We start from the raw sequence: 21,867 nt of genomic DNA, 5'->3' as shown, positions 1-21,867 counted from the left end.
TCGAGCTCAGTACAGCGGACCAGTGTACTGAGCTTACACACTTTCTTTTTGTGATTCATTTGAAGATTTAGACGGTTAGCCTTCTGAAAACCAAGGTACCGGGGATCTGACCTAGGTTTGGCCGAGCGGCTGTCGACATGCCTGGGGACACGATCATGGCCTTGGTCGACCAAGGTATCATGACATATACACAGACAGCGGGCCGCTCAGGATTCTAACGCATTACAGATGGTCTTAGTAGGAAGTATACGGACATCAAGTTGCCATGCGATCGAAGAAAAGCAAATACCATGCAAGTTATTACCCAAAAGATTCCTGTCTCAATGGATGACCGACCACGTTATTCACCCATGGCTACACCAAAATCTCCATTTAAACTATAAGATCGAATTGAAAGGCAAATAGAGGCATATCCTACTTCCGACAGAAGAATGCCCTGCCAGTCTACGCCTTGTAGAGTTGAGTTGGCGGCCCCCCACTAGCACTGGCTCTACGATGTCAAGTTTTAGCGGCAGACCGGCTCCGAAACCTGCGGCTCCGGGGGACTTCTGTTTCGTAAGCTGTAAAACCGCTATGGTGAATCGAGAATTTGGTGGTAAGAGCGTAGTGTAAAGAGATTAGTGATATAGAATAAGATATGTAGACCCAAGAAGCTAAAGACTTTGCTGGTTGTCATCCGAGCTGTGGGGGCTAGCGGACTTAGACGCGGCCTTTAGCAGGTGCTGACACCCCTGCACACGGAGCCGAACGTCATAACTTCAGTACGATGACTCGCTAGTTTCAAAATGAAGCCAAAAAGGCAGAACAAGTCAAAGAATTTGTAAATCTGGCGTTCGGATTTGCTTGTTATAGCCAGTAAATCTGCGGTCTGCTTACCGCTCTCAAGAAAATGCCCGGGCCGAAAGCTGTAAGCCATGGATACGCTGCCATGCTGAGACCCACGAAAGACCTTGGATCTGCCTCACAACCGATGATGACGACCCTGCACGAGAAGTTATATAAAGTCACATAGTCTGTCCCTCAATCCTTGGTAAACGATGCATCACTCACAGTTGCACACAATTATCCTCCTCTCACTCGCCGTCCCTACACTTACACCTTCATCACTGCAATCTCATACCAACATGGTCAAAACTGTTCCCTTTGGCGCTGTCCGCGTCCCGGTACCGGGATTCGGTGCAATGGGTATCACTTCGGCTATGGGCACTAGGCTCTCAGACGACCAGGCGGAGCCGGTGCTTTTGAAAGCAATCGAGCTGGGCTGTACCTTTTGGGACACTGCTGTAAGTCTGATCATCACGCAGCACGCCTTTGATGCCGTTTCCTTATGCGATATCAGGTTGCATACGACGCAGGTCTCAATGAGAAGATTCTCGGGGACTTTATCCGCAAGCACAATGTTCGCGATAAGGTCTTTGGTAAGTCCACTCGAGGCATTGGAGTTGAGTCTAGTACTGACCCTTCCTGTCAAGTTGCTTCCAAGTGTGGCTTTGACGTCTTCAAGGACCGCAGTGTCATCAACTCAAGATCCCACATTCGGTCTTACATCGACAGTACCATCGAGAGACTAGGCTTTGCCCCAGACCTGTACTACTTGCACAGAATCGACCCGAGTATGACGTCCTCTGTAGCTCATTTCCACTTATCTAACGAAGGTCATAGAGACACCTCTATCGGAGTCCATTGCTGCTCTGGATGAGATCCGGAAGGAAGGAAAGACTAAGTACATTGGACTTTCAGAGTGTTCTGCCAAGACACTGCGCGAGGCCAACTCGAGTATGTTCCACCCGCCATAACGACTTCAAAGTCATCAATGCTCCAGTAAAATACTAATACCTCAGCAGTCGCTAAGGTTGATGCGGTCCAAGCGGAGTATTCTGCCTTCGAAACCCTCCACGAGGAGAGCGGTCTCATCCAAACGGCCAAGGAGTTGGATGTTGCCTTTATGGCATTCAGTCCCTTGGGCCATGGCTGGTTGGTCGACAACTTCGACTACCAAAGTCCCGAAGATTTCGCGCCTGATGACTTCCGTCGAACTGGTATGTGGTCATAGCCGCTTAGATGCCTTCCTTTTCTTCTCTCTAATGGACATATTTCTGACTTGCATCACAGTCCCCAAGTTCCAAGGAGAGAGCTTCTACAAGAACAAGGCTATTGTGTACGAGATGAAGAAAATTGCGGCTGAAAAGGGCTGTTCTCTCGCTCAACTTGCCCTGGCATGGGTAGCTGCCCAAGGTCTCATCACTATTCCGGGCACCACCAAGCCGAAGAGGCTGGAGGAGAACTGGGCCTCCCGGGATGTAGAGTTGACTGAGGGTGAAATTCTTGCCATCAGAAAAGTAGTGGAAGCCAACAAGCCAGAGGGAAAGAGATTCTCAGCGATGCATGAGGCCGCAGTCGGTCACTAGCATGCGCTCAGGGCCGCTGGGTTCGTGACTTGGCTATTTGGCAACCAGACGTCAGACTAAAGAGCGAAGAAATGAATAAAAGAACCAGATGTCTTGCTTAATTACTCGTTTTCACCTTGTGGAATAGCTCCCACACACCCGCTCTACCTTCGGAAGAACAATCCGGAGCCATTCCGGCATCTTCAGGTAAGAGCTCCGGCGGCGATCGGTGGTCGGCGGGGATAATCGATCCACATTAAGCGGGTAAATCGGACCAGCTTCCTTACGCCATGCCCCGCAAGAACCGCGCTAACCACTGAAGCCGAATAGTACCCGTACACAGCATTCTGCCATGTGAAGATTGCATAGGTTACAATCCGGTAAGCAATTTTGCAGACGTTGCTTGGAGCTGAATGTGAATGCTTCTTCTGCCTTTGCTCCTTCAACTTCCTTGGCACAGCGATGCATACTCGGCGGTTGTCTCGGTAGGCTACAAGGCGTGCCGAGGCCACGCTGGCCGTTGAGTGTGAAGGAATGTTGGAGGGCATCAAAAAAGTGCTTCGCGCAGCTCGCCGTTTTCCCCTAGTGAGACAGGGTGTCAATGCCAGGGGTGGAAATCTATTTCATTCAGCACACGCGTCCAGCCACGTGTTATCGAGAGTCGCTGATAAGATATGATCTCGAGGCGGAAAAATGGATATCGCGATGTGAAACAGACAGGTTGACAACATGACAAGAAATTGTGGATTTGATTGATCAAATAGACTTTTAGTGGCCTGAGTCAAGGCGGGCGAAGACAGGCAGTAATGTCGGCACCGGCGGAGCTCAATGCTACGATTTTAGCGGCGGGAATCAAACATCATGATGCCTCAATGATGACCTGTTGAAGAACGAAGAGCACGACAGCATCTCGGCGTACATATGAAGGGTCAGATGGAGATCTCTCAGTATGTAAGGTACGGAGCAACATCGTATTGTTTACAAAAAATGCCTAGTCAGGGTCCACGAGCAGGGGGGGGGGGGGGGGGGGCGGTAGAAGAAGGTCCCTCCCTTCCATCCATCCATTGTGTCGTGCTTCAAGGTGGAGCCCAAGCCTCATGGCGCCACAGGAGCTCAACAGACGGACATGGCCCGTGCACCACAGCTGGGGCGGTGCAATTTCCAGGCTGCGAGAAATTCCATTTACTGGCAGAAGGGGCCAAAACTTAGCCAACCAAGCAGGCCTTCGGGGAGATACAAGCAAAGGGCACACGACTGAAGCGTCAGATTCCCCCTTCGACACATTGCTTCATTCAACAGCTTGCTCCATCGGCAGGATTGGATTGATTCTCGCCATCTCTAGCCACCATCACAAAGGGTGTCCTCAAAAGTCCTGACACATAACCCAAAAGGCCCATTTAGCCCGCGCAGCAGCTGTTCAGCTCCCTGGCCCGATCGCCGAGATAGGGAGAGAAAGAAAGCGCCTCGACATCACGACCGAGCGCCCGCAGCCTTACGACCTGCAAGCAACCTTCCAACACCTTGCTGGCACGTCCTTCATCGCCCTGCTATCCGGTGACGACCCGCGCGACCTGCGACGAGTGCTAAGCGTCTCATCTGCGATCATCGCTTGACCTGGCCCGAATCTCAGGATAATCCCCGAACCAGCCCTACCTCCCTTTCCCTTTTGACGATATACCCACGACACCATCTCGACATCAGACACAATGTCAGCAGCGGCAGGAGGTCTTACCCGACGCCGTGGAGGCGGAGGCGCCGCGGCCGGCGATGGTGAGGCCAGCAATGGCGCCAGCCGGACCAACTCAACGCCCAACATCAAGGATAGCGCCCCCGAGACGAGCTACGAGAGCGGCGAGAACGGCCACAAGATCGCCTTCGACCCCCGTGATATCAGCGAGAGCGCCGAGCGCAGCAAACAACCCAAGCTGACGTTGATGGAGGAGGTTCTGCTCCTCGGCCTCAAGGACAAGCAGGTATGCCGACGACGAGCGCTACGCACCGATTTCCACAATTGAAGCCAGGTCGCTAATTGACATTTTTACACGGTGCAGGGTTACCTGTCATTCTGGAACGACAACATCTCATACGCTTTGAGAGGATGCATCGTCATCGAACTCGCATTCCGCGGTCGCATCAGCATGCAGAAGGATGCCTCGAGAAGACGCTTCCCCCTCGCAGACCGCGTCATTGAAGTTATCGACGACACCCTGACGGGCGAGGTGTTGCTCGACGAGGCCTTGAAGATGATGAAGCAAAGCGAGAAGATGAGTGTCAGCTCTTGGATTGACCTGATGAGCGGTAAAGCTGGCCCCCCTTTCCCCTCCCTGAAATGGAGCACTGCGCTGTCCACTGCGCCCGCGCCCTTGGAAAGCACTCAGGCTGACGGATGTGTCCACCTACAGGAGAGACCTGGAATCTGATGAAGATTGGGTACCAATTAAAACAGGTTCGCGAGCGCCTGGCCAAGGGCTTAGTCGACAAGGGCATCCTCCGCACCGAGAAGCGCAACTTCTTGCTGTTCGACATGGCGACCCATCCCGTTGCCGACGGAGGCGCCAAGGAGGAGATCCGCCGCCGCGTCCGCAACGTTCTGACCCAGCGTACTGTCGTCCTCCCCGCTTCCCAGTTCCTGCCCGAGAACCTCGAGTTCCGCTACGTCCGCACTCTTGCCATGGTGTGCGCCGCCTACGCTGCCAACGTGCTCGAGAACGCCCTCAGCACCCTCGGCCACGAGGCCCGCGAGCGCGCCTTTGCCCAGACAGACGAGCTCCTCGCCGACTACAGCCAATGGCCCTTTGGAAAGAAGGCCACCGGCAACGGTATCGGTGCCAACCTGCCTCAAGTCATTGCAGATGTATGTTGAACACCATTTCCTACGTTGATTGGTAGACTGGACCTAACAACCTTGTAGGAGATCAGCAAGGGCAAGGATAAGGAGTTGCAACTCGAAGTTGTGGCCGCCTGCCTCAGTGTCTTCACCCGTCTTGATTCCCTCTTGTAAACCTAATCGACCTCGACATCCTCGAAACCGATCGTTCCGCTGCCCCAGCCTTGCATAGGGCATAGTTGCGGAGCACTGAGCGAATTTCGGGAACACGACTCCCTTTTCTCAATCCCATTCTCAACCTAGACACATCGATACGCCCAGCATTGAGCTCTCCCGACCTTCACACCATATTCGAACCCTCACGAGAAATGATAAAACAAAGCAACAGGGGAAAGCGACTTTCTTGTGCTCCCCATTAAACCAAAAAATGTGTAGCATGTAAGGTGGTGGTGGGGGAGCAGGATATTGGGTTCACAACTTGGGGGCAAAATATCATGAAAGGGCGCTATATCCTTCCTTTGCCTCAAATGGGAGAGAACAAAAAAGGGTTCCAGCAAGGAAAAAATGAAGGATGATGGGACGGCGAAAAATACACACGCGTGTAATTGGTTGGGTTTCAACTACTTTTTTTCTACCGTAAGCGATCGTTTTAATGCAGAACACACTCTCAGTCCACGTCCCGAGAAACGAGAGCGCGGAGGGACAAGACTGTGAGAGATATCAGTGTGTGGGCTTGTGTGCTACCCTCCCCTTGCCTTGTCATGTTGTCCTGGTCGAAGTGTTCCAAGATGTGGATATATCCGGCGTTGGTGAGAACTTGAATCTAAAGTCTTTTCTTCTCTTCAAGTCATGTCAATATCTCGATATCGTGACGAACCTTGACAAGAAGCTGCCATCTGTACTGACGTTTGTCATTTCTGTGCAAGTTTACAGAGCAATTGGAGATCGTGACATGGCTAGAACGATTGAAATATGTATTCATGGGTTCCCTTCTACGCCGTCCGTCCCCCTTTTTTTGTGCAAAAGAAAAACAAAACAATGTACACTAAGTCTTTTTTGTCCCAAGAACGCCGTTTTCCATCCATAGTGATGATGCAAAAAACCGCTGGTCGGTTTCCTCAAACACACCTTCCTCCACCACTGCTCCGGGGGGATATCGATTAATCTCCTGCATCGCCAGCCTCTCACACTTCCCTATTCCTCACGGTAACCTTCTCGTGCCTCTCTTGCTCAAGCGATTACAGCACTAGTGGGCGAGAGGGATCATTTCTTCTTCTTACCACCGCCAAAGCTCCCCTCAAACCCAGGACGCGCCTTGGTCTTCTTCGCGCCCCCACCGCCAACCTTCTTCCCGCTCTTCCGGCCAAGCTTATGCGCCAACTTGTCGTCCTTGCGCTTCTTGAGGTTATCCTCGCGCTTCTTCTGCTTCTCGCGAATCGACTTGGCCACGCCGTCGCTGCGCTCCTTCCACGCCTTTTCGCTCTTCTTCTTGGCCTGGTCCTTGCGCTTGACGGCCTTCTTGAGAGCCTGCTCGTCGTCGCGCACGCGCTCGCCCTCGGCGCGTTTTCGGGCAATCAGCCACTGTTCCTTTTCGGCAATGTCGGCCTGCTTTTCCGAGTCGAGGGCCGCGAGGCGCTTCTTTTGGTTTTGCATCTTGATGAGTGCCGTTTTGGGGTCCGAGGGCCCGCGTTTCTTGTGCGTGTTCAAGGCGTGGGAGAGGTCGTGCGAGAGTTTTGTGCCGTCGTCAAAGGCGACGCGACCGAAAGCAAAGTTTGCGGGTTCGTCGTCGCCGTCTTCGCCGCCGAGGCCGACGCGGGGCGACATGACGCTGGGGGAGTTGGAGGCGAGCGTCTCCTCGCGGCGGGCGTCTTCCTCGAGCCTGGCCTTTGTGCGGAGTTCCTTCTTGTGCTCTTTGCGCTGGGCCTGCTTGAAGCGGCGCGCCTCGATGAGTTCCTGGCGGGTGCGGATGGGTTTCCCGTCGGGCCCGTCGGCTTTGCGGGCGGCGCGGAGGGCTTCTATGCGGACTGCGAGGCGGGCGCGGAGGGCGGAGGTGTCGGCGGGGAGTTTGATGTGCTTTGGCTTCTCGGAGGGCGGGACGGTGGAGCTTGTTGAGGTTGTTGTGCTCGCGGTGGCGGCGGTGGTGGTGGTGGAGGGACCGTCGACGGCGGCGGTGTCAAAGGTGGGCGAGGCCGGTGTTGAGGCGCCGCTGGACTCCTCTGTGGCCTTTTGTTGGGCGAGGCCGGAGAGGTCGAGGGGGTTGAGGTCGACGGACTTGGACTTTGACTTTGTCACGGGTTCGGCCTCGTCTTCGGACTCGTCGACGGTCTCGTACTCCTCGTCCTCGTCCTTGTCCGCGTCCCTGTCGTGGTCGTTGCTGACGGGCTTGGCGTCCTTGGACTCGGCCTTCTTCTGTTGCTTCTTGCTGGACTCCTTCTTGGCGGCCGCCGGGGACTTTGCAGTCTTGATGTCGGCGGGCTTGCTAGACTCCTTGACCTCGGATGCTTCAACATCAGCAGCATCAGCAGCAGCGTCGCCACCGGCCTCGAGCTTAGCAGCCTTCTTCTCAGCCTTCTTGGCCTTCTTGGTCGCGCGCTTCTCCAGCTTGGCCTCCTTCTTGGCCATCCTCATGAGCTGGTTCTGTGACATCTCGGCAGGGTTGGCGTCATCAATCGTGTCGATCGGGAGGTCGGCCGTCTTCTGCTTCTTGTAGTCCTTGCTCCGGAGCCCCTGGCCGGGCAGCTCCCTCTGCACACCCGGGACGGGCTCGTCGTCCTCCTTGTCTTCTTCCTCTTGCATCGCCTCCAGCTTGCGCTTGTTGCGCGCCGCCCGCTCGTCCATGACCTCCTTTGCGTTGCGGTTCAGCTCGCTGTCGGGGTCCAGCTTGGCCGTCTTTGCGGCCTTGGCCTCGGCTTTCGTCTGCTTCGTTCGCTTCCATTGTTCCTGTTGAAAGAAGAAGAAAAGCGTAAGCAAGATGCGCTCTTCATGTAGGCTACCCTGGTGCTATGAAGGTGAAGCACACGCGAAGGGAAAAGGCTAGGTTTCCTATCGGTCGCTTTGCGATTTTGCTTTTGCAGGGCCATTGAGGGATGTGAGGTGCGGACGGGGGGCAAACGTACAGAGTTGTCTTCTCCATAGTACATCTTTGCCGGAATGAGGGACAAAAGACCATCAAAGGCCTTTGAGTGCTCGCGCAGGCGATCCTACGAAGCATGTTAACGTTGTGCCTTTTGTGGCGATCTCACAGGATCATCACCACCGCCAACAGCCTCTTCTCTTTTTTTTTTTTTTTTCTCATCTTCGGCCGGTGGCGGGGCACGGGCAATATAACGAACCTGCAGAGTAGATTCCGCCATATTCCCTTGTTTCGTTTCTTTATCTTTGCTTGTAGGAAAAAAAGAACAAAAAGCCTTCTCTGTGTCGACCGCGAAGGTTGGTTGAAGTCCTGCAACGCCAAACGAAAATCAACGGCTAGGCGGGTGCAAGCAGACTCGGTGAACAGAGAGAGAGCTTTGATACTGCGGCGGTTGCGGGCGGATTGGCTGCGAATTTTCGGGCGGTTCGAAATTTTTTGGGGTGTGGAGAAATCGCTTATGCGAAATCTTGGCGCTTTTCTGCCGTTGGATCCTCACCTATTTTTCGGGGCGGTGAGCCACACTTCTACCCCGCAATGACATAGCGCCCCGATACATGCATCTTATCAAGTTCTCCAGCTTCAAAGGGTCCAAAACTGCAGACCCATCACCAACATTTGGCCGGGATTCGCTCATCTTGAACCATACGCTTATCTGACCACCAATGTTCTACGAAATGTAGTGCACCTCCCTCAGATACCCAAATCAAGTTGTACCGACCAATGGCATTAATCACTGTTTTGATTGGTAGCAAGTCTTTCTAAGCATACATCTTTACTCCGTGATACCACGACACAATTCGCAAATCTATCCCACGGCTTGGAAAACTCCACCACCGCGAGTGGGCAAGTGGAACCGCCCAGCTGTAGACCCATTCCGTCCAATAATCAGTCCTACAAGTCCGAACGCCGCATTCCTGGGATCCCATGCCGTCCCATGCCGTCCGAGAAACAGTGCCGCCCAGCCTAAATAACCATGTCACCCTTAGCAAAGTCAATGACCAAGAAAAGGGCATCGACATCACAACGCCTGTTCCGAACGTTTTGTCCGGATACGACAACCACCCCTTGCTAGTCTTTCTCAAGTCGCAGTCGCAACAGTAGCCTCCTTGAGGACTGTTCTCTATCGATGGACTCCTTTCCGTTGTATGTTCGTTTGTTGCAAGCAACATCTTCAAACGGCATCATCCCTCTGAATGAGGATATATGCCGTGGTCATGTAGCAACTCTTCTGTCGTGGAAGAAAGCTTCCCTGGCGATTTACGCGCCTGCCATTCCAGCTGCAAAGGAAGGCGTCTGAGGCTGAAGTGAGTAGCCGTTTGTAGACTTGGCGCTCAACTCAGCCTGTCGCTGGCGGTCGGCCTTCTCGCGTTCGAGCTGCTCCTTTTCCGACTTTGTGATACGCGGTTTGCGAGTAAGCGAGCCGCCTCGGGATCCGCGACCACCTCGGGAGCCTGGTCCTCCGCCGCGGCCAGTGCCGCCTTCACCACGAGTCGTACCGCCACGACCGCCAATACGACCGCCACGACTTCCGCGACCGCGCTTAGGCAATCCATCAGGTCTGGAACACGTTAGTAAGCTATGCTGTATAGGAACGGGTGTGAATGCAACAAACCTTGTATCCGCAGGCTTCTCAACCTCTGGCACCAAGGGTCCAGAGTATACGAAGAAGCCGTCTCTGCTGGCGGCTGCCTGCTGCTCCCACAACATCTCGGAATCGTCGACGAAGTCATCATCCTTGTCGTACTCATCTTCTTTGAAGTTGCGCTTCTTCTTCTTCGGCTTCTCGGGGAGGTCGGCACCACTCGTCATACCGCCCATCTCCACATTGCTTGCCTCCTTGTCTGAGTCCTCGGACATTTCGTCACCAGATTCCTGGCCTGACGCCGTTTTCTCCAAGGCAGCCGAGGCAGCAGCGATGCGGGCCTTGCGATCTCGCTTTTCAGCCAGGCGAGGGTGCAGAGCATCCCAGCCATACTTCTCCTCAGCCATACGCATCACATTGACGTAGATGTTCGTGTCGCCGGGCTTGATAGGGATGTCCAGGACAATATCCGGGGCTTTGTACTCCTTGCCAGTTTCGGCTCTGCCAAAGTCTAGAATTGAACGATCTCCAAGCAGATCACGAGAGTCGTCCAGAGCATTGAGCTTGGGTGAAGAGACTCCTGACTTCTGTGGCTTTTGCTTTGGTGAATGCTTTTTGCTAGCGACAGAACCAGCAGTTGACACAGCGTCCTTCAGCTTCGAGTCTGCCTTGAGAGCTGGGACTGGCGGGGGAGCGAGAGCCTTCTTCGGCTCGGGTGCAGGCGGCTTCGAGATCGCTTGAGGGATTGATCTGACTGGGTATGACGGAGATGCTGGTACAGAGGTATTCTCAGTCCGCGACTGAGCAGTAGAGGTAATGCGGAAGTTTTGTGCAGAAGGCGAAGTGACGCTCTGCGTGGGCGGATCTACCAAGCTGGCGATAGAGGGAGACGCGCTAGGTCGGTTGACAGTCTGTGTTGCGGGTCTTGGCGACGAGGCACTACCAAAGATGCCTCTGACAGGATCGTAGCTGCCACGGATAGGATCGTAACCCTGTCCGCTAGTACGCGTCGGGAGAGCGGTATTCTGTGGTTTCGGCTCGGGCTCTGGCTCTGCATTCAAGATGCTTTGCATTGAACGCGGCATCTCCTCCCGCTTGGGCGCCTTTTGCGCTGTGTGTTCTGGCTGAGCAGAGCCAGGTCGGGAGGTGGAAGTGATGTCGACCAGGTCGGTAATCTTCGTCTGTCGAGAAGGAGGAGGTGTGGAGGAAGATGCGGCTGCAGCGGCAAGGGACTTTGAATCTGAGCCTGCGTCGGCATCCGCAGCAGGTGCCGACTTTCTCTTCCTTTGAATGGGCGGCGCATTGGGATCGCGAGGTTTTCTAGGTCGGCGCACCTTGGGCGGCTCGTCGGGGTTCTTAGGCTTGACGGTAGAGCCAGGTTTGCGACCAGGCTTCTTGCGAGGCAAGCCGGCAGCAGTAAGGCGGACTTCTGGTTGAGGCGGCTCGTTTCCTGCGACGACACCGAAGCGAGGCTGGGAGGGATCTACTATGATCTCGTCCATATCCATATCGTTGTTGTTTGGCCGACCGATTAACGGCGAGCCTGGGGCTGAAATAGAGCCGGAAGGTGGTGATGAAAGTGCAGGTGAGGAGCTGTCGCGCATAGCTGGCTCTCCTCCACCACCAAAGTAACACCACGCCGAAATGAGGTCTTCGAAGGTTAATTCGATGGACACCTGCACCAGAGAGAGGGTACTAAAGGGTGAAAAAAGTTCAGATAATCTTTCGATACCGTGAGATTACTGTGAGCCACAGCAGGTGTAGTGCATCGAAAAATTATTCGACTGTGGTTGTGTGGTGAATTGCTTTGAGAGGTTCGTCCTGAATGACCTCACTTTTTCCCTTCTGACAGGGAGGTGGGTTCGCGTTTTGGTACGTTTAGGTTGCGTAGCTTCGGATTGGCTGAAAGTGGGTTGGGGCCAGAAGCGGAATTATGTAAGGTGTCTGGTTGGCTAAGGCAGGAGACTGCTGCACCGATTGAGCAGTGGTCACCTGCGGTGTGGCCGTGCGGAGTTGGCAAAGGTGGGAACTCGTGAATAACCTCAATGATCGGAAGGCGTGTTTCTTTGACGACAATTGACACCTTTGATCGACGAAAAAGACTTGTTCGGTGGAGAAAAGAGGAGTTTGGCGACCGTCAAAGAATTCAGCTTAATGAGCCGAACAAAAAGGTGTTCTTTTGAAGATGTCGACGATGGGGGTTAATGTCGAGATTGATGGATTTGGCGATTCTGCAGTCGAATTTGCAGTGTCGTGGTAGTTGTGAAAAGGAAAAAGGAGGAGGGGAATGGGAGCTCGGAAGAGGAGATGGGGATGGCTACGTTTTTGGGGGGAACAACAATTATTTTTTGGGCCGACATTTGGCTGCTGCGCAAGACGAGAAAAACGGGGCACCGAGCAGACGTGGATGGCCTCAGCAGGAGTGAATGGGAGGGAAATTTTATTATTAAAGCCGAATTAGAGATTCGGACTAGGCTGGGGGGCACATCGACGGGATCAGATGGCCTCAGGACCACGAGGAACGTGGACGGGGTGGGCAAGCACGGCAAGGAAAAGAAGAACGCGGACGGGGCGGGTGAATGGATTATGGGGGGGTTTGGGAAATGGATGGGAATGGACAGGATGGGATGGGGTGGGCGGTCAGTCACGGTCAAGCCAAGGTTCAAAGAGGGAAAAGGCATAAGAAGAGAACAACTGGGAATGATGGGAATGGGAGCGGGAGAAGGGAAATGGGAATGGCAACAACATGGAAAGAGTGGACGAGTGAGAGAGCCAAAGGGGGGGCGTGAGCCATGAGCATGAGCTGCACCTCACCTCAGCAAGTAATGGGAGTGGAGAGGCAGGAAAGGGAAGGGGGGAAAACACCAAGATGACAAGAAGCGATGGCACCTCGAGAACGGGCCGCCCAGGGAGAATAGGTAGAGAGACAGAGAGCCGGGCCAGAGATGCAGAGAAATGTGTAAACCTCCAACGTGGGCCAGGCGCAGAAAGAAAAGATGGACGGACGGGATGACGGGATGTGTATGGCAAGGAACCTAACCTCAGGTAATATGAGAGAGACAGGCTGACTGACAATGGATGGGACGGGGTGGGAATGGGAGCACGCCCACCCCCGTGATTTGCCCATCATCAAGCACCGGGCATGATTATGAGAGAGGGAGCAACAACACACGTCGGCGGCTTTTTGGGGCTTTCTCCGCTTGACGATGGTGTCTCCTCCTCGGGATGCTCAACCACCATGTCTCGCCAACACCCGGCAAGGGGAATAAACACCACTATGGCGGACCAGGGTACAAAAGGAAGGTACGCTGCCCGGAACCAGACCACGCAGGGCAAAAGCAGGGCGAGCGGCCAACCCGATGCGAGGAAAGTCGTCGCCTTGGAAAGGGCGAACCTGGAAGTCATCCGCTATCAACAGCCAGCAAGAACCGACCTGGCCGATGAGACGGGATGAGATGGGAAGGGAAGTCTTGCCGCGGCAGGCACTCGCTAGGTTGTCTCCAGCAATACCTACTACAAATGCGTAGTGCGGCGGTTGTGTTGTGTGTGTGTGTATCCGTACGGTACACCTTTTGGATGCAGTAACATGAATTGGGAAGACATGGAGACAGCGCGGCGCTACGGGGATGCGAGGGGGTGCAGGTGGTCGATGGTACCTCATCCAGCCCAGTGCGTGCAGCCGCGCGAGGAGGGGAGCAGGAGCCGAGCCGTGGGGAAAGGAAGGAAAGAAGGGGTCGTGGAATTTCTCCCATGGGCGGCCATGGGCAAGCGAACAGGAAAGGAGGGACCGGCGTTGTGTGGTGCAAGCCGTGCAGGTGGTTGCAGCTTTTTTTCGGAGCTAAGAGATGTCGCCAAAAAAGAGAAACACGGGTCCGGGCGCAGGTACCGAGTACAAAAATGTGCCACATCTTGTTGTCCTAACAGCCTTTTTTCCTTTTGTTCCCGCCAATCTGAGGAGCGGTGCAACGTTCAATTGTGGATAAAGGTGGGCCCTGCGCGTCTGACGTTGAACCACGTCCGGCTTCCATTTCCGCCCTAGCGTCCCAGATAACCGCGGCTGGTGCAGGGATCTTTGTGCAAACCACACCAGCACCCTGCTGAGCCCGACGCAGAGGTACATATCATTTGGAGTAACCTACGATTTGGAGGCCCGAAGGGCAAGAGCCAAGAGGGAATTTGGGAAGTAGCCCAGGGGTGGGGCTGCGAAACGGGGAGATGACCGCCGGGGCACACCTCACCTCATGGTCCAGCCAGATCTCCCTCTAGACTTCCCCCCCCACCGTCCAGGGGAGCGGGCAACGGCGCAGGGCATACTTCTGTACTATTTTGATCCCCCCTCCTGCATGTCTCGCTGATCATGGAGATGAGCCTCATTGACGATTTCGAAGAGTGCAGCAAGATATATCAGCAGTTGAATCAATAGCCCTCCTGTTTCCTCTTCGTTGCCAACCTGCATCTCGTGGAACAAGCCTTTCACTGCAGCTGGATTACATTTTTCGGGGCGACACACAGATGCTGCTAGGTAGTGCGCTACGGATTTGAAAGACATGTTGCAGATTCTGCAACACGCCACAAGTTCGAAAGAACGTGCATAATCCTTTCTTTTGTCACCCGAACATTCCTTTCCATCAGCGAGACATAAACGACAATTGTTTGAATTTTGAGTGGCATGGTTGGCGGAGGAAAAGAAGAAAGAGGGGGGTTTAAAGGTACGCGCATCTCCCAGCCGAAATTCCTCTCGAATGCTCTGACCTAATTGCATGCAATAATCGCTTGTCAAGAGAGAAACGGCAACACCGGAACGAAACGAAGTGTCAATCTGCAGATACACATTGTCGATGTGCACAATTAATGATGCATCTTCCAAATGAACTCTCAAACAAATCCAACGAGTTTCATCCATCCCATCGAAAAGTGACACTGCGCCAATCAAACGGAAACACAATGCTGTGGTGCACCCCGGCCATGGTCGCCCGCCAGTCCGCCTCTCCGCCCATCCAAAGTTTTCTGGAATTTTGCGGGCGATCGACGCTAATGCAAAACTTGATGTGGCTCAGTCCCGCTTGTCAGCCACAACTCTAAAACGGCGCATTCTCGGGATTTAGGACGAGTCGTCTCCCCCCTCCTCATGAGCCTCCAAAGCAGGTAGCGTGGCCTGCAGCCAGCCGCCATCGCCGTTGCACTTCCTCCTTTTTTCGGGACAGTTGAAGCAATTATTGATTTCATATTGTACCAGGCCCCTTCATGCCCAGAGTCGCACGTGCTCACTGAGGGTCCGAAATTTCGATATACGGCAATTTTCGACCCCCAAACGCAATTGACCCCTTGGCGAGGTGACCCTGGTTCTCCGTCCTGCTCCCATCTGAAAATGAGCTTGTGTTCGGGGTGCCGCACGGGCAGTTCCGAAAAAGGCATGGAACCTCTGAGCAGGGGGGCACCGTCTTGGGGGGTGCAATCAGATAAGGTAGAGCCACAGTCCGATAAGAAGAAAAGGTACGTCACTCTGGACTGCGACCGAAGGGGAAAAAAATAATTGGTAAACCCACCACCACCACTCACTACCGGTGAATCGCGGACATCCCACGATCCTGCCCGTTTTCAAGTCACACTTTCCATCCCCCACAACGCAAAGATGGAGCCGATGATGCTAGTCGGAGACATTGTCGAAAAGGAGACGGCCCCTGCGAAACCCGTCGTCTTTGACGACATCGACGCCGCCCCGACAGGCTTCCCCGCACACAAGAAGCGCGCCGCCCGCGTCTCGGCCTTCAAGCAGCAACGGCAAGGCAAGTCTACGACAGGTGCCCAAGCCGCGGCCGCGACCTCCTCGATCCAACCAAAGTCCAGCGACGATGTTGCCGCAGACTCACAAAAGTCTTTCGAGGCCGCCGAACGACGGAGAATCGACCGCGAGAATAGGCAGAAGCTGGAGGATATGAGCCCGGAGGCCATCGCACAGGAAAGGCAGGAGTTGTTGAACTCTCTGGATCCGTCTCTTATCCAGAGACTCCTCGGCAGGGCCAATATAGACGAGCAGCACGGCCCGAACCCATTTGATCCGCCCGCGGACGAAAGCAAGAAGGAGCCGCCGGCCCCGACACCAGAGATCAAGATCGAGGACACCTCCGCGCCACCGAAACCCAAGCCAGCACCAAAACCCACCACCACCACCACCACCACCGCGAAAGCAGTCTCCTTTGCAGACGAAGAGGACGAAGAATCCTCGTCAAAGGCACCACCAAAGCCTCCCACTACACACGAAGACAAGGCCCCCGCCGCCCCTCCGCAAGACCTCTTCCCCCTAAACGACCAGCCCGACAAGACGCACTTCCCACAGGCACCCGCCCTCCCCGACCTCGACCCCTCGCACCCCGACTTCCTCCAGACCCTCCACGAAAAGTTCTTCCCCAACCTCCCCGCCGACCCGAGCAAGCTCGCCTGGATGGCGCCCATTCCCACCGCCGACTCCCCAGCCGACCGCGAATCCCCCTACTACCCAGGCCAATCCTCTCTCCCCATCGCCGCCCTCCGCTTCGACTTCAAGGGCGGACTCATCCCGCCACGCCTGAGCAGATCGATCCCAACGTCCAAGGGCCTACATCACCACGGCCAGGCGCCCGAGGCGGCGGGCTACACGATCGAGGAGCTGGCCATCTACGCGCGGAGCGCCGTGCCCGCGCAGCGGTGCGTCGCGTTCCAGACGCTGGGGCGGATTCTGTATAGGCTGGGTAAGGCCGAGTGGGGCAACGGTGAGGAGGATAGTCTGGGGCGCGGTATCTGGAGCAGTATACAAGAGGGACGCGTGCTGGAGAGCTTGTCCGAGGCGGCGATTGTGGATGGGGGCCATAGGGGTAGTCGGGCGTATGCGACGGAGGCTCTGTGGTTGTTTGAGAAGGGCGGGTGGAGGGAGCAGTGGTCTGGTAGATAGGCAGGTGTGCGCTGTTCCTGCGATTCTCTTCCTCAGAGGTCTGCCGCGCGAAATGATACCAATGTTTACCAAGATTTCACAGGCTTGCACGGCCATGCATGTGTAAATCAAAGTTGATGTTCGCCATATAACTCCTCCACCCGCGAAGAGTGCGAGGAACAAGAGCATGTGATTAATGCCGTACTTCCCAAAGACAACGGGCAGCACTACCAAAGTCCCCTCCCCAACACCTCAACTCTCACAAACCAAACAAACAACAGCATCAGGTCACTCCATAAGCTGGCAATGGAGCAAATACGAAAAATAGTTGAAAGCTTCGTAGAGTCATATCCCATCACTGTGCGCGAGCGAGTCAAGCCCCCCTCCAACCCCATTGACAGACTTCTCGAACAACAGAACAGCACGAGGTACGAAAGGGTACGAGTAGAGGAGACTCCGATCGGAGCGGAGCCGGCTCCGTGAACCTTCACGAAGTGTGTGTGAAGAAGCCATGCGCAGAAGCTTACTTTGTAGGTAACGCTTTGACCTACTCGCAAGGGTCGTTCAAGTACGATACTTGAGGAAGAAGCATTCTGGTTCCTCCTTTGTTATACTTTAAGTCCAGGCCGTTGAAAGGTCCTGACTCGTAGAGACCCCTCCGTCGTCGAGGGTTCATAGTATCAAGCGGCGGAGTCGCGGCGACGCACACTTTCTCCAAAAGTCCTCTTTGAGGCCCAACGTCTCTCATTCAAATAGAGAATGAAACTAAACATCACACACCACGATATGGCAAGGCCCAACGAGAACGGACAGGCGGCATGACTCTTTACTCTTCATACCTCAGGTAGGTACCCAGGATAGGTCAGCTTTACATAAAGATCCCTAGCTCAATCCACAAAGCTCCTGGTTCTCGAGACATCATGGCCTCGAACCTTTTGATCAACAAGCGGCTTCCTCCGGACTCTGCCTCCCCCGCTCACAACACGTGCCATGCCAATCCCCACGAGCTCATCTACCTAGAACCCAAACTCCGCGCAATCCACGGGCATTGTAGACTCTCAGACCGGAAGCAGTCAAGATTGCCCGGTGCCGGGTGCGAACCTGTCGGCCGGATGCTTAGGTGATGCCACTTCAGCCACAATGTGCTGATTCGAAGTTCGACAGCTGTCTCTAAAAGGCCAATTCTTGGGGAGCGATTCCGGCCTCGTCGTCTCTAGTTCCAGATCGGACGTATGGAGCGGAAAGCTTCTGCCATCACCCCCACGCAAAAAGGAAACCTATCAGGCTACTCCTCTACTACTATTCTAACCTTTCGTTGCCTTGGTCAGTACTGACACATTGCATTTTGGACCGAAAGAGGTATACGAAAAGCTTCATTTTCGTTCTCTGCTGCTGGTGTAGGGTCTCGGACTGGCGGTACCGGAGCTTGATGCGAGTTACACGAGATCTTGCAACTTGGAAGTGGCTTCATGAGGCCGACCGTCGAGCGCCCTTATCGATCAGTTCTTCCTCAGTTCTCAATTATCTGATCATGGTCTTCGCTGGCTTGCCCCAACTACGTAGGTGCCGTGCAGCTGCTCAAGGGCAGCTGTCGCTGTAAATCTCGGGCGGTTTGTCTTGGCATAGTTTCGAACCAGACTGCCGGGCTCTCTCCACGATGCATCTCGTCCTGAGACGTCGTCCGGTCGAAAGATATCCCAACTCGAAGAACGCGCGAGATACTAGATTGAGGCGGACAAGTCCACCTTGCTGTACATGGCTCAACCAAGGTCCACCTGTCAGCCAGTATGATCTGTTGCCCGTCCACGCAGCTGAATGGTCCAACATTGCGAAAAAAAAAAAAAAAAAAAAAAAAAAAAAAAGACGTTTGACGACGGTGGTCCCGACCGAGGGAGGGTCCGTCCGTAGATAGAGTTTACCTCTGTTCCAGAACCTCTGAAGGTTGGGGTCGACGGGCCATTCATGGGTCTCAAGCATGAGACGAGACCTTTCCGCAAGGGATAAGGATTGGTCAATCCACCCGGTGTCGAAAGAAAGTTCTCTCCCTCCACCCCCTCCCCCCCCTGTGGGAGTCGTTTCCAAACTGCATCTAGAACTTCTGGCCGGAGAGTCTCTCCGACCGAGCCGAACGAGTTCTGGGCCGCGTTGGCTTACTCGCGTTCATCGCGGAGGCCGCACCTTGTTCCTATCCTGTGCTATCGTCAGTATTTCGAAACTCAATGCTGAGATGTCATGTCAAAGAGCACATACCCCCCTTTCCAAGCCTTCCCTGCGGCACGTGTCGACTAGGGGAGGTGACCTTCTCTGATCCCTCTTTATACACAGAGGGGTCCACGAGTCTTCGGTCGGGTGGGATGTAATCGTCTTTCGTTCTCGTCTTGGAAAAAATCTGCTCTCGTGATGAGGAATTCTGCTGCTTGAGCTCCCTGGACTCGTCACAGTCAATCATAGCATCGACATGCACACAAAACGTTCCGTCATGGGCCGGAGCGAGCAGCGATGAGCATCAATACAAGTCCGATCGGAGCGGCGCCACCACCGCCCGGGGAGACGCCCAACTTTGACAATCCCCGTGACGCCGGGCATAAGCTCCACATGGTGTACATGATTCTCGTACAGATTGTTGTCGTGGTTTTCTTCGCCTTGCGGGTCTACGTCAAGCTGTCAGTGAATGGAAAGTTTCGACTGGAAGATTGTGGGTATTGTCCTGGTGTACCTGGTTTAAGCCATGCTGATATGCGAGATAGGGAGTTGCCTAGTTGGATGGGTAAGCTTACGGCGCCTGAGCCAGATAACTTGCGGATCCTGACTGTGCTAGATCTTCACCGTGATCTTGAACTCGACTGTTTTCATCAGTAAGAATTGTCCGCATGTTCTCGAGCACAAGCACCCACTGATAGGATGAACAGAACTCCATTTCGGCGAAGGATTCCATATCTGGGAGATTACTGCTAGCAACTTCACCGAGCTCCAGAAGGTAGAGTAACTCGTGGAACAAGACGATGATCCTTCGTACTGATAGCAGAATTCTCAGTGGCTGTATATCAGCTCGCTCCTGTATTCGCCGGCAGCTTTTTTCACCAAAACGGCTCTCCTGCTTCTCACCGTTCGCGTTTTCTCCGTCGACAGGACCGTTGCCCGGATACTGCATGCTCTTTTGGCATTCTTTCTCTTGTGTTATATACCGGCACAAGTCGCAAAGACTCTCGTTTGTATCCCGGTTCAGGCATTTTGGGACACGACGGTTGTCAACTTCAAGTGCATCGACCAGACTAAGCTTTTCTTGTACGACGGCTCCATCTCGATCATGTCGGATCTGGTGATCTTGGTTGTTCCCATCCCTTTGACTTGGGCTCTGCGGGTGTCGTTTGCCAGAAAGGTGAAGGTGATGGCACTTCTAGGTGCGGGCGGTGTAGCCTTTGCCGTGACGGTGTATCGTGTATACCTTACCACGAAGTTCGGAGACACCAAAGACCCGACTGTGGATTTCATCACTCTTGACTGGACTGTGTGAGTCTTCGCGTCTGGAAGAAGTTGTGTCTAATGAGACACTCTCAACTGACAACAATTTTGCTAGGACTGGAGAGCTCGCCATTGGTCTGGTTTGCGCTTGCTTTCCTTCAATCAACCACCTCCTCGAGCGGCGCAGCGCTACGAGAGTCTCGTCTAATTCTTCTACGGCAGGACTCTCTTGGTGGAGGAAAGCATCCAAAGACTGCCTTGACTCTCTGTCATCTTGGGGGATGAATCGTCGGTCCAAGCTAGCGGCGGGCAACAGAGTGAGACTCCAGAACACGACAGCAGACTCGAATGCGAGACTTGCGTCGACTCCTGGAAGCACCCCAGGCACAGAAAGGGATGAGCCGCAGCAGTCGGATTATGATATTGAACTGGCCGTGACTTCGCTGCCACCAAGCGAGCCTCATCCGGGCGACTTGGTAACGACGAGGGTGAGCAGCCGCAACGACGACCTGCTAAACCCTCTACCAGTCATTCGACGCAGCAGTCCTTTCAGAATCGATGGCCCATCTTGATGAAGCTCTCCCATTTGCGCTGATGCGGTGAGAAAAGAGCCAAGCTTCTACGACGTTCAGTCGTACGGACGGGTCGTTCAAAACGGCTCGATAACGGGCCAGCAGGGGCACCTAGCTAAGCTGGAAATTTCAAGAAATAAGGCCATCTCGAAGCCCACCTGACTCAAAATCCCGATCAGAACTAGAAGGACTAAAGAGTCTTGCTGCAAAATGCACGAGTCCGACGGGAACGATTATCGACAGCTACGATAGCCGGTGTTTTGCTACTACCATTGATGCTATCGATGTACGGATACAAATATCGACGTACCCTTGTCGTCAATCGAGATGAGGTTATCGTGGTCAGTCAATCTAAGGTTCTAAACCAGCAGGGTAGCTTGGATCCCCGCAATCGAAGGGTCGAGAACTCTTGTCCCTGTCGCTGCTGAGGCGAATTGGGGCCGGAGGAAGAGGTGGTATCCGTACATGGCTCGAGCATGGACCCCTGTAATTAAGGATCTTCTATTGAGACAGAATCCGAGGCCGGCAAGATGAAGAGGCGATAGATGGAAGAACGGTCAGGCCGTGGTTTGTTATTCAGGTCATTGGACACCGGAGGGGAGTTGTCGTTTGCTGGAATTGGAACTGGCCAGATGTGGGACAAGAGAAAAACACAGCCAGCCAATAGACGAGGTTATAGAGCGATGAGTAAGAAACGCCTTCCTGGAGATGCAGAATTGATACGGCAACGGCGCAGCATTTGGAGGTCTCAGTCTCACCTGCGAGTCCACCATTCCTGCCAGTGCCAATCAAGCCATTGTCTGGGGAGCAGTGGAAGGAACGCCCGTCTCTGGTGCCGGCGCCGTAAGCGGATGGAAAAAATGTGATTGGTCACGCCTCCACCTCACGCCGCTGACACAGTAATAAGGTAAGGCGAAGGAAAGCACGCTGCACACCTCCAGCTCCCTCACGGTGAGAGTCCACCGGCCACGGCTGGACCCGGGATTCATGGGGATTG

At 54.2% G+C, this 21,867-nt stretch overlaps 6 protein-coding genes across 6 annotated transcripts; 4 read left to right on the top strand and 2 right to left on the bottom strand.

Moving 5' to 3' along the window:
• Window positions 1-1,124: 1,124 nt before the first annotated feature.
• On the top strand, window positions 1,125-2,908 carry BDP81DRAFT_370566 (aldo/keto reductase; the record flags this gene model as incomplete). The annotated part of the gene is made up of 6 exons (XM_060586614.1): window positions 1,125-1,283; window positions 1,340-1,418; window positions 1,473-1,613; window positions 1,663-1,776; window positions 1,845-2,039; window positions 2,113-2,908. 6 exons carry the CDS (start codon window positions 1,125-1,127, stop codon window positions 2,406-2,408), a joined length of 984 nt encoding a protein of 327 aa, XP_060447496.1. The 3' UTR covers window positions 2,409-2,908.
• A 1,020-nt stretch (window positions 2,909-3,928) lies between these two features.
• Window positions 3,929-5,627, top strand: BDP81DRAFT_193153 (Golgi phosphoprotein 3-domain-containing protein). The gene is made up of 4 exons (XM_060582440.1): window positions 3,929-4,360; window positions 4,439-4,685; window positions 4,790-5,241; window positions 5,299-5,627. The coding sequence occupies exons 1-4, from the start codon at window positions 4,094-4,096 to the stop codon at window positions 5,386-5,388; spliced, it is 1,056 nt and encodes a 351-aa protein (XP_060447495.1). The 5' UTR covers window positions 3,929-4,093; the 3' UTR covers window positions 5,389-5,627.
• An 850-nt stretch (window positions 5,628-6,477) lies between these two features.
• Window positions 6,478-8,567, bottom strand: BDP81DRAFT_392286 (surfeit locus protein 6-domain-containing protein; the record flags this gene model as incomplete). The annotated part of the gene is made up of 3 exons (XM_060587688.1): window positions 6,478-8,214; window positions 8,331-8,414; window positions 8,547-8,567. The coding sequence occupies 3 exons, from the start codon at window positions 8,565-8,567 to the stop codon at window positions 6,478-6,480; spliced, it is 1,842 nt and encodes a 613-aa protein (XP_060447494.1).
• A 1,037-nt stretch (window positions 8,568-9,604) lies between these two features.
• Window positions 9,605-11,437, bottom strand: BDP81DRAFT_447794 (uncharacterized protein; the record flags this gene model as incomplete). The annotated part of the gene is made up of 2 exons (XM_060592222.1): window positions 9,605-9,905; window positions 9,960-11,437. The coding sequence occupies 2 exons, from the start codon at window positions 11,435-11,437 to the stop codon at window positions 9,605-9,607; spliced, it is 1,779 nt and encodes a 592-aa protein (XP_060447493.1).
• A 4,124-nt stretch (window positions 11,438-15,561) lies between these two features.
• Window positions 15,562-16,857, top strand: BDP81DRAFT_459499 (RPAP1-like protein; the record flags this gene model as incomplete). Its single annotated transcript, XM_060593548.1, has 1 exon — window positions 15,562-16,857. One exon carries the CDS (start codon window positions 15,562-15,564, stop codon window positions 16,855-16,857), a length of 1,296 nt encoding a protein of 431 aa, XP_060447492.1.
• A 2,478-nt stretch (window positions 16,858-19,335) lies between these two features.
• BDP81DRAFT_514498 (uncharacterized protein) lies at window positions 19,336-21,115 on the top strand (the record flags this gene model as incomplete). The annotated part of the gene is made up of 6 exons (XM_060595838.1): window positions 19,336-19,531; window positions 19,584-19,603; window positions 19,655-19,691; window positions 19,746-19,813; window positions 19,871-20,346; window positions 20,414-21,115. The coding sequence occupies 6 exons, from the start codon at window positions 19,336-19,338 to the stop codon at window positions 20,868-20,870; spliced, it is 1,254 nt and encodes a 417-aa protein (XP_060447491.1). The 3' UTR covers window positions 20,871-21,115.
• Between the last annotated feature and the right edge of the window lie 752 nt (window positions 21,116-21,867).

The sequence above is a fragment of the Colletotrichum phormii genome (genome assembly GCF_030913505.1).
Source record: "Colletotrichum phormii strain CBS 102054 chromosome Unknown BDP81scaffold_6, whole genome shotgun sequence".
NCBI lineage: Eukaryota > Fungi > Ascomycota > Sordariomycetes > Glomerellales > Glomerellaceae > Colletotrichum > Colletotrichum phormii.
This window is presented reverse-complemented; position numbering and strand designations above follow the sequence as displayed.

What these genes read in the sequence shown, in the direction of transcription:
- BDP81DRAFT_193153 (XM_060582440.1), top strand. Translation starts at nt 4,094, where the DNA reads ATGTCAGCAGCGGCAGGAGGTCTTACCCGACGCCGTGGAGGCGGAGGC. An exon ending in TCGGCCTCAAGGACAAGCAG is followed by an intron (nt 4,361 to 4,438) that starts GTATGCCGACGA and finishes TACACGGTGCAG; the next exon opens with GGTTACCTGTCATTCTGGAA. An exon ending in TGCCTCAAGTCATTGCAGAT is followed by an intron (nt 5,242 to 5,298) that starts GTATGTTGAACA and finishes ACAACCTTGTAG; the next exon opens with GAGATCAGCAAGGGCAAGGA.